General features: G+C 39.5%; 1 protein-coding gene across 2 annotated transcripts; it reads right to left on the bottom strand.

The window, feature by feature from the left end:
• Positions 1-75: 75 nt before the first annotated feature.
• On the bottom strand, positions 76-8,464 carry soat1 (sterol O-acyltransferase 1). Of its 2 annotated transcripts, none has more exons than XM_026157926.2 (16): positions 8,306-8,464; positions 7,652-7,803; positions 6,689-6,747; positions 5,882-6,030; positions 5,693-5,752; positions 5,475-5,582; positions 5,074-5,359; positions 4,848-4,926; positions 4,641-4,725; positions 4,492-4,537; positions 4,262-4,391; positions 4,042-4,139; positions 3,855-3,953; positions 2,432-2,567; positions 2,136-2,281; positions 76-2,021 (listed from the first exon to the last, which is right to left on the bottom strand). In XM_026157926.2, the coding sequence occupies exons 2-16, from the start codon at positions 7,800-7,802 to the stop codon at positions 1,956-1,958; spliced, it is 1,698 nt and encodes a 565-aa protein (XP_026013711.1). In that variant the 5' UTR covers position 7,803; positions 8,306-8,464; the 3' UTR covers positions 76-1,955. The 2 variants fall into 2 exon arrangements, with proteins under 2 accessions (XP_026013711.1, XP_080153490.1); XM_080297364.1 differs by lacking the exon at positions 8,306-8,464 and adding an exon at positions 7,962-8,200.
• Positions 8,465-11,076: the final 2,612 nt, after the last annotated feature.

Genomic DNA, 11,076 nt, shown 5'->3' with positions numbered 1-11,076 from the left:
CACTTTTAAAAGAATGTGATTACCAAGTTTAATTAACATATGACTAAGATGATATAGTCGATGTACTCATCAATATTAAACGGATATATTTCCTTTATTAAAAAAATACAGCTCAAACATCTGAAGTCAATACACGTATAACAGCATACCTTTTCATATATTCTTCAGATTTCAAGAGGTTATTTAAACGTAGACACCTGTATTTGAAATTTAAACATGTAAATCAACACAATAAAGACATTATTTATTTTCCACATGGGCTATTACATACACTTGAATAAAATGTGTAAATAAAATACTTTCATTTTATTTAAATTCTTCAGTTTGTACATGATGCGCAAAGAATGAATCAAAACTTTGTCTACAATCCAAAGATAGACATGATTCATAAAAATGTCACGTGACACGATACCCATGTCGATTCAATGCCAGAAGACATAACAATGAACACAAACACCACAGTAAGTAGGAAAAGCTCTGGTCCCCGAAAATAAACCTCTTATGCAAATAAACAGGATTTATACAATTTGGCCTTTCACTGTAATAAATATTCTATTTATTCATAAAATCGTAAAGGGATGAAGCTGTGTGAAAGCTTCCTGAAAATGTCTGCGTTATCTGTGCATATTAACAACAGTTTGCTTGTGATTATATTTGATTATTTTGGAAAAGAAATCTGGAAATCTCTCGCTAAAATGTGCAGAGATTAAAAATAAACGCTTTAAAACAGTGCCACCTTGTGGTCACTTACTTTTTAGAAGAGCACATTCTATTGCTGGTTTAACTTTGTATGGCAGGCCTCATTCATACAAATAAACACAGTCATCATGCATTTCAATGTGTAACGACCGCTGATTCAAAATAATGCAAATAGTGCCTGAAACCCATTCAAAATTAAAAGCAGAAACCAAGTCTGACTAACCTGAAATGGCTTGAACAAAATGCATAACAGTGCACTTTAAATAACAATGTTTTAGCCCTTAGTGCTGATCAAGTGTCCTTCCAACCTCAGTGTTAAAACATTTTAGCAGCCAACTGCAAGTTTTACAGAAGTAGACATTTCTGAAATCACTGTGCAACACGGAACAAAACACATCACTTAACTATCCTCAGTGACAGTTATTGTATGTTCAAACCTGTTTAACTTAATCATTAATACATCCACCAGTCACACAATATTAGTAGATCCATAAAGCTCCGCTTTCACACTTTACATTCGGTGCATGATCAAAATTTTTAGATTATAACTACAATTTTATGTATAAATACAATTATTGCATGTCCTGCTTCCAACTTGTGTCTTGATACATGGAAATCAACAGAAAAACGGGAAATGTGGAGCTTAGGTGCGTTTAACTCTGCACAGGTCCACTTCTTAGTGAGTGAAATGTCCCCACCGTTTTCCTCTTTAACTGACTGAAACATCAAGATTTTATACAAAACAGCAAACAGTGGCAGTCTTTTTCAAACTGACTCTTATTGGCACTGAAATAGATATCATTGATCCTGTGACACCGACTGTCCTTCAGTAGAGTAGCAACTGTAAACACTTGTTAAATATTAGACTTTACTGCATATGTGAATAATGTTTGTATTCAGCTGCTATGTCACTATTGCCACATTCATAATGGCACAAGGAGTGATTTCACAGTTTATCGAGGCAAAGGGGAATATGGAAACGTCAGAAGATTAAGGAACGAATAAAAATAAGAGTCCACGTGTTCTGTTGTGTGAACGATGATTTTGTTTTGGAGTTGATAACTTAAAACAAATAAGGCATCATTATAACTTTGCTGGCTTTTTTTTGGCAGAGACTTTTTCCATACATTCAAATAAACTATGAACCTTAAATAAAACAAAGTCCAGAAGTTGTGACAGTAGCAGACAGGCTGGTCTCATTTATACTGATCAGCAATAATCGTCGTCCCAGCAGCTCAGCTGTAGGTCACAGCCCATCAGAGTCTGTCATCAGGCCTCTCACAGCTCCAAGAGCGAGGCTTCAGTAGCTCAAAAAAGGAAGGCTGGAACAAAAATAACAATTAAAAGCTGAATTTGTGTCTACTCTCACTCTGAATAACTGAATTTCACTGCATCTTTGGAAAGAATATACATCATGTGATTTTTATAAGCAGTACCTCCTTCAGGGGACAGTAGCGCTGGGCATACCACTCCTGAGAGTACAGACAGATAATGACTCCCTGACCCAGGAACAGGGACGTCCACATGATTATGTTCCAGATGGGGCCTTTCCTTTTGTCATGCAAAATGAAGTTGAACATCACTGTGAGAGGACAAAGACAGAAGATAATGAAAAACTGACATACAGATTTAACTTGACTGGGTTTACGTGACCCAGACATGATACCACAATCATCTGATGCAGTACAACTCAAGTAATATCATTTTTATTAAAGGCGACAAAGTCTCTTACTTCCAAAGCACATGAAGAGGCAGAAGAGCACAGGGTAGAAGAAACCAAAGCAAATTGCAAGAATGTACTCATGAACCACTGCAGACACTGTAAACACGAACAGCATGGCGGCTGGTCGGCAGCGCTTCTGAGAGATCTGGAAACAGAGACATGAACACAAATGTTAAAAAAAACAAAACGCACAATCCACTTTAAGTTTGAAAGTTTTTTAAAGTACAGCGTGTAAAGTTCTCACTGCTGGATGCCACTGGATTACAGACTGCAGTCTGAGTTTATATAAGCTCTGACGATTGCTGTTCGACAAACATGTTTTAGTCAGTCACTGGACTTTGTTAGTGAATAAACTCAGAATGCAATCCAACTGTTTAACAGAGGCAAAGTCAGATTTTTAGGACACTTTAGCTCAAGACTACCTGGCATAATGTCAACCTATAAATAGGGATGGGTATCGTTTAGGTTTTATCCGATAACGGTGCCAAATTTCATCAGATTCGAGGAGTTACCTCCTTTGCACAGCATCAGCTTAAAGCACTTGTTGCTGGCTGCTGAGTTTGCATCTTTTGCTGTGAAGTACAGCCAGACTTTTGACCGCTTCGCCTTGGGCATTTTTAATCTGTAGCTCTGCTCTAAAAGAACCTACGTACCTGGGCCCGCCTACTATCCTTGGAAAGGTAAAATGATTGGCTGGAATTCAAAGTGTGTTACATCTCAGGGAAAAAAAGCACCAAAATGTGCGCTGCTTTTCGGTCTGGTTACTACCGTTTATGTCGGTACCCATCCCTACCTATAAACAGCTGCTTGAGGTTTAGCCAGGATGAATATATGTGTAATCTGCTGACAATAAGAAATTTCACCAATAAACAAGCATGTTTATTCCCCGTTGTTTGACAATTTAAAAATATGCCGGTGGGTGGCGTCTCTTTCCTTCGCGCTTTTGTTTCTTTGGTGAAGGGAACGCCACAGATATGATGTCTGAAGGTGCGTACATGAATTTACATCCATGGCACACAAACGCCAGAGACTTTTATGCATGTGGCCATCCTCTAACCGCATATGTAAAACACGATTATTCAGAAGGGAGACGTCTTTCCCAACCATTGTATTCAAATACTGTGAGGGAACATGGCAGCTTCCACAAACCACAAATCCACCATTATGCACTTTTAATACATTAACTGACAGTTTATGAGAATGCATCAGTTTATTGGAAGACATAATTACACACTAATCCATGTATATTTATGAGTACAGTGTCCTTTCCATCTCTGCTAAATAAACTCAGTAAATTACTGACTCCACTTACATTAGCATTAATTTATTTCAGACATTTTTGAACAAGCTGCAAACTTATGAAGACTGCTGGTGCATTTTTACAATTGTGTGCTTTTACAGTCTCTGCTGCATCAACAGAAGAGCCACTTACCCACAGGAAGTCCCGGTAAACGTAGTAGTACAGCCAATCATGGACAACTACATTCCAAGTGCGATAGTAATTGGCAAAAGAGGTCGAATTCCACCAATCCTGTAACGTGTAGTCAAAATCACACGAGTCAAACACTGAGCACAAAGAAGATTTAGTCCAAATTTTAAAACGAGGGTAAAACAAGTACCTTGTAAAACATTCTGTCGGCAAACCGAAGCATCTCAGCAAAAGCATTGAGCCAACAGTGGAGGAAGGCAAAGAATCCCAGGAAGAGGACCAGCACCCCTGCCAAAAACACATGACTGGTCAACAAACAGCAATAACACATCTCTCGCCTTCAAATATGAGAAAAGATAAAATCAAAAATAAAACATGAGGTTTTCACAAAAGTTTGTTTCTAATCTTACCTGGTAAGATTGAGTTAAAGACACAGAGAACCATGGCTCGCAGATCAAACAGCTGCAGACTGATGCTGCGAAACTGAGGTATGCACAGCCGCACAAACACGTAATAGGCATAAAACAGACAGCCAAGTACCTGTGGAGTGGGAGTGGTCAAGAAAGTAAATGTAATTTAAAAGTAATGAGCTGCTTGGACATTTAAGTGAAGTTGCTATAAATGTGTCAGAGGTTGGTACCTGAAGTAATTTTGAGACCACGTAGCCCCACCGAATCACCGGATTCCTGTAGTAGGCAAGAAAGGAAAGGGGCTTTTACAGCTCTACTGTAAAACAAAACAAAAAAAGGGTTCTATATATGCTCCATGAGAGAGAACAAAACACAGTACCTGGGGTACTTGTCTCTGTAGATGAGTGTGGGTGCAAACAGGAAGTAGAGATACTGAGAAACCTGAGGGACCACTGGACCAGGGCCTGCAGATGACAGTGAAAATATATGAACACAAACAAACAAACAAAAAGCCATCAGAGAGGAAAGGTGAGCACACCGTCTGATAATAAATGTAAATGGAAACCTGGTTGTATTCAAAAAGTACCATTTTTTTCTTTACACCATGCGAGGACTCTTGGTACATTCTCCCTGACAAATGAGTGAGCTTTCATCATTAGACGCACCTTAAATAGATACAAATAAAATAGATACAAATCAAAGAAGCTACATTTCAAAGGGCAGCCTTATGCATGTCAAGATATATGCAAAGACTCTTCACAAATGTAAACTAAGCCATTCTGATCACAAGAGAGACTAGACTCTTCATCTACCTGTTCCAGGATGATGATGAAGCAGGACGCAGGCGGGAAACTGTTGGTCACCACCGTATAGGTGGGCAGGAATCCTAGACCCAGAGCTTGGTAGAGCAGGAATAAAGTGCCAAACAGCAAAGAATACAACCTGAGATGGCTGTGGGAGCCAGAGTGGCTCTGTGCCCACAGGTAGAACAGGGTGTAGGGAATAAACAGCACAGACAAAAACATGCAGATCCACGTGCACACCACCAGAGGGAACTGCCCAAAGGCATAGACCAGCAGATCAAACTCCAACACCAGTCTAAGGCAGAAGGAGAGAAAGCAATCATCAGTAGTCTATCAACAAAAGCAACAGAAATAGACAGTCAAATAACACAGAATCAAAAGAGAAACGATTCATAGCAGGTTTATATTACCTGCCTTCATCAATGAAATCTACCACAAGTGTACTGAGGATAAAAAGAATGAGCAAGGCAATGAACATGTGGTAGATGGTCCTGATGTGGTTCACCTCAAACAGCTCACTGTGAGGAAAAACAAAAGACTAAGTGAGGAACTGTGAAGTCAACAAACCATCTTTCAACAGCACCGTCGCAAACACGAGTGATAAAGTATCCAGACTGCATCAACTTACTCTAGGAGGGATCTGCGGCTTACAAACAGCTTTCCCTCACCGTGAGGAGGACGAAAGTGCCTGCAGAAAAACACAGTGATGAGCTGTCGTCTTTTTAACACGAGAGTGGGAAGTAGAAGGGCATTAGCATCTGCTGTAACCAAACGCCAGATGCAGCTTTTCATTTGGTAGCATAGTAAGCTGCAGTACCTGAGTTTGCTCCGCTCCTTGTCTGACATTGGAGGTGAAAATACAGCAGGTACCGGTGCGGGCTCCAGGCTGGTCGATTCCTCAATAAGACTGTCCATAAAATCATTGACCTGCGTGTCAAACTGACGCATCAGGTCACTCTTCAAGTACTGGGCAACAGAAAAGGACACGGAAATTGTTATTAAGTTACAAAATATAGAAAGTCTGTGCCAATAATTATTTTCTTTCTGTATATGCAAAATTAGTTTCTCACCTTACAGCTACTTTTAACGACTGATTTTACATATTATAAATATGCCCTCACCAAGAGTGGATTTACTGCACCGTTGACTGCATCTTAAATTCAAACCCAAGTTTGTGCACAAAAGCAACAGCTCTGCGTTATCATTATGACACATTCAGTGCCTTTTATCGCTGCATTTTAAACACACAGCAAGTGTGAAAAACATTAGAGACATAGCTTGCAGTGTTGTCCAGCGTCTAAGTGTGCGATGTTCTTATTCAACCTTTAAGAGGTCTGAATTGATCAGAATACTTGCTCAAGCATTTCAGGGGGGGGATCAGATGATGTTGATCATTCTAGCAAGGATTCACATTTACATGGTTTAAATGATGAATGTAACAGAAGACATCAAATAAATAACCGCAGGGATGTCCTGGCCCAGGTTAATGACCAGAAATACATCAGCTGCAAGAAATCCACTATTGCTCACATTTCCTTAGTACACTTTTAAGTAAGCAATTTAAAAAAAGCCCGCCCCCAAAAAAAGACATGATGTTGAGTCATTTCTTAAAGAAACGACTAACCTCTGCTTTCTTTTTCAGTTGTAGTTTTTTGCTGATGACGTGTTCCACTTCAATCCTCCCTGAAATTGAATGAGACACACATATGTTAAAAAAAACAACAACCCCAAAACATATGTGTAATCTTCTTATTTTAAAATGTAGTTCTGATTTTTGGGCACAGCAATTAAATCAATCATGTCATCTGTACAAAACTTTCCTATCACTATCAGTAATAATATCTGTATTTTGACACTGAAAATGGCAGTAAAATAAATAAAACGGTATAATGTGGGTTTGGTTACTGTGTTGTAAAATGCTACAGTCTGTGACATAGCAGAAGTTACATCATACAAGTCTTCAGTCTCCAATCCAAAGTTGCAAAATCCAAAGGGAGACACACCTATGACAACATGCAACAAGTACAATCACATGTCCTGTGGCCGGAAAGCTAAGCAAATGCAATTAATTGTGGTCAAGGTTACTGTAGGTCATTAGGCTTTACAGCTGTCTGATGATGAATAGGTTTGTTTACTTTAACTGAGGTCAGGCACACAAATGACTTTAAGCACAGTAGCTTTCCACCCATCACGCAAGAAAAAGTCAACAATATAGCTGACGTTGTCACAAAGACGTGCATTGTATTATCATGCTTTGTGTTTAGCTCTTTCGTAGAAGCATACAAAGAACTAATATAGTCCCGAGGTAGGTGTCAGACCAGTATTTCATTTCTCACCTTTACATTTTGTCTTTACTGGATCATCATGACTAACTTGGGCGTCATTTGCCCGGGTTAAACAGAGATCACGATGATTGCTTAAGAGGAACTAATCACACATGAAACTTTCAGTTAGTCATACGTTTGACCCAAGAGGGGAAATTTACTGAAACGATGATTTTTGAGCTGTTGAGTCAACAGATTCACTGTATCAGAGGTCACTGCCCTCTCGGCTGGCCCCACTAATGAGGGAGTTGAGATTTTCTCACCATTGCTGGTGATGTGGTTGTCTTCACTGCTTTGCTGTCCTTTCCCCGGACTGAGCTCCCCATCCAAAGAGCTTTTCAAGTCAGGGAAGGTAGGCATCGTGGGAATGGCTCGGCTGCGGAGCCGGAGAATAGCGTCATCCTCGCTCTCCATCCTACGGAAGCAAATAGGTTAATCATTAAAACAAGGGAAAGAACCGGCGGCAGCTCTTGAACAAACGAGACAAGCCCTGAGAACACACAAGGAAGACAAGCTAGCACATCACTGCTGTGCCACCTAACATCGATGCTGATATTGACTGACAATACAAACCCAGTGGGCAAACACATCACTCTCACATGACACGGACACGCAGCTAGCACATGAGTTAGCTCCCGTCCAGCTGGCATCAAGCCTCAATGAGACAGGCAGCGGCTAATTCATGGAGCTCGCTGAACTAAATCGCTACCTGGGTTAATATCATACACCGCTAGCACTAACTCTGATACTAAATCTGCCTGTTGACGCTCGCGAATATTGTTAGCATGCAATACAAGCTTTACTAAAGCTAGTCAAACCAGCCAACTTGATGTTTTATCGTCCGCTCCTGCGGGACGGGTTGACCGACACTGACAGAAATGTAAAATTGCGGGCAGCACAATTTCCTGAATACCTACTCGTTTCAACCGCCAGGTCCTCTCTTCTCAAGCCTCTCTCTCTGACGTTAATGAGAGCGAACCCAGATGTGAAACTCCTCTAATCACCACAACCCGAGCAGCTGCTCACCTTCCCCATTCTATAAACACTACAGAAGATGAGCAGCACCCACGATTCTGATTGGTCGAAAGTCTCTCCTCCTTTTGACGTCACCGACGCTAAACTGCTGACCAGCGCGGTCAGACTCAAACGTCACCCGCTTCGTAAGAAATATTATTAAAAAAACAAACAAAACGGTTATATTTGTAATGATTAACAAATAGATAAAACATAAATGGAGCGATGTATTCCTGCTGCAAGCTGAAATAATTTGTCTCGCAGTTTAATTAGATTCAAAATAAAAATCTTATTATAATAGATTATAATGTGTCTTTTCCCGAACTCCTCTTACACGCGTTAATCATTCTTTAACCAGTGGTGTGCTACACTGTAAAGTACATAAATACACAGCAAGTATTACTGATACATTCAGCCTATAAAGACAGTTTATGTAGGGGAGAACATGTCATGAATTATGAGATGAATGTCATTAATATGGGGAATGTTTGAGGTATATTTTTATATATCAAAAAAACAAGAAACCAAACCCCGATTCATTTACCACAATTTAGTGTGCTGCATCCTAAACTTAAAGGATAGAAACAAAGTATTGGTCCTAATGCACTAGTATCGATACCAATGCCAGCGCTGGTATCGTGGTAAATTGACTGATTTAGCGTTTTTCTGTTCTCGTGGAGCACTCAGTGTTAGGGTTCCTGGGTCGGTGACCCAGTGTTTTGTGTTTCTGGTTATTTGATTTTGTTATTTTATTATATTCTAGCTTTGCTTTACGGGTTTTTCTTAGTTAAGGTCCTCTGGGTGGGGTTTGGTTAGAGTTTTAGTGTTTTGGTTTTCTGTCTGTGTTCCTTTGTTGCTGTCTCCCCTGTCTGCTGTATTTCCACGTCCAGTCAGTGTCTGTGTCTGCCCTGGTCCCACGTCTCTGTTCCCTTTGTTTTAGTGCTTGCCTGTGAGTCTGTGTTATGTTTCCTGTTTTACTTTGGAAGTCCATGTCTGATGTTTATGTGTCTGGTTTTGCTTCCCCTGGTCTCGTTAGGCCTGATTTGCCCCGGCTGTGTTTCCCTCCTGTTATTCATTCCCTGATTGCTCCCTCTGTGTATTTAAGCCCTGTGTTTCTCTGTGTCCATGTCGCGATCTACCGTTTATTTTGCTGTGTGTTTTGCCAGTCCACCGGTGTTAGTTTATTTTGAGTTTTTTCCAGTTATGTTATGTTTGCATTCAGCATTAAAGCTGTTTTGGTTTAGGTTTGTCTCTGGAGTCTGCATCTTGGGTCCTATCCCTGTCCGCACACAGCCACCACCTAACACTCAGAGGGCTTTATACAACATGCCGCATTCACCCATTCATATCTTCTATGCTTCAAAGCTAACATTCACACACATTTAGTATCTTGCCCAAGGATACTAAATGTGTGGCATGCTGGGGGAGCCAGGGATTGAACCACTAACCTTCCAATCAGTAGATAATATTTGGATCCACCCACCTGTAGACAAAACTCATTATATGGATCATATATATAAACTGCCCGGGGTAGCAGGATTATAAAATTAACCATCGGGATTTCTTTTTCTAACACTCAAATCCTTAAAAAAAATTATGTGTGGTAGCTGATCTCAGAACAAACGGCGACATTACCTGTACGATGCTGTCTGTAAATACATTTAGCAGCTACTTTTAGTGCAGTGGCATTCCCGGGGTCACTGGGATGTGCTGTCATGCATAGCTGTAAATAAGTGTTCATCAAACAGTGACGATAATTGTAGGTCTGACTGATTGTATTGTCTTAAACAACGAATATGTAGCTTGCAAAGAAGAAGAAGAAATATATGTATTTGTTATTTATTTCTTTGGTGTTTCTGAACAGCTGTTCTTGCTGCCTGGCTGTATAGGTCTGCTGTTATATAATGAACATGAAAAGAACTTAACTTAATAGACATGTTATTGGTCTTTTTTGTTTTTTTCATTTTAAAGTCAGCAAGTACAACAAGCCTTCAATGATGCCATCCATAAAATGACTTAAAAAAAAATATACTTCAGCCTTTGAAGATGACCATATCCTAACACACTAGAGGTGTGGCAGTCTTTGTGTGGGACAATGCAGGTTAAAGCTCTGGCATTGATCATTTGAAAGTCAAATATACTGTATTGTATTTCAGTGCAGTTTTCCTAACTTATAAATACACTAACAAATGAAGAGAAATTGTAAGCTAAAGCTTGTTTTTATTGTAAAATGTAACCTAATCTGTTCCCTTTGTCCTTCCCTTCCATTTGCCAACAAGCCAAACCTGTAGCTGTCTGGTAATCACCAGGTTTCATTAATGAAAAAACAATTCTGTGAATTAAAATAAAATATGAATATAGGAAACAACTCTAGTTTTAGTATTGATCAATTTGGTAAGTATTGCCCGATGAGGTTTTTGATGGATGTGTTAATTGAGACTTTGGATGTCTACAGGACTGTGAATCACCTGCTTTCAAAAAGTTCTGTTTTTATTTTAATAGCAACTGATTTTCCTAAATCTGGCCTCTAATATTTGCCCTAAATACGGTAATACAAAGAAATATTATTAGTAATTCTAAAAGTCTTAAAACGTAAACTAAAACTAAACATTTTCAAACAATAAACAATACAATGAAACAAGAAAACCTATGTTTGTTGAATTAAAAAGAAATT

The sequence above is a fragment of the Astatotilapia calliptera genome, chromosome 23 (genome assembly GCF_964374335.1).
Source record: "Astatotilapia calliptera chromosome 23, fAstCal68.1, whole genome shotgun sequence".
In the NCBI taxonomy this organism is placed as follows: domain Eukaryota; kingdom Metazoa; phylum Chordata; class Actinopteri; order Cichliformes; family Cichlidae; genus Astatotilapia; species Astatotilapia calliptera.
The sequence above is the reverse complement of the archived record's forward strand: the minus strand, read 5'-3'. Positions and strand labels throughout refer to the sequence as shown.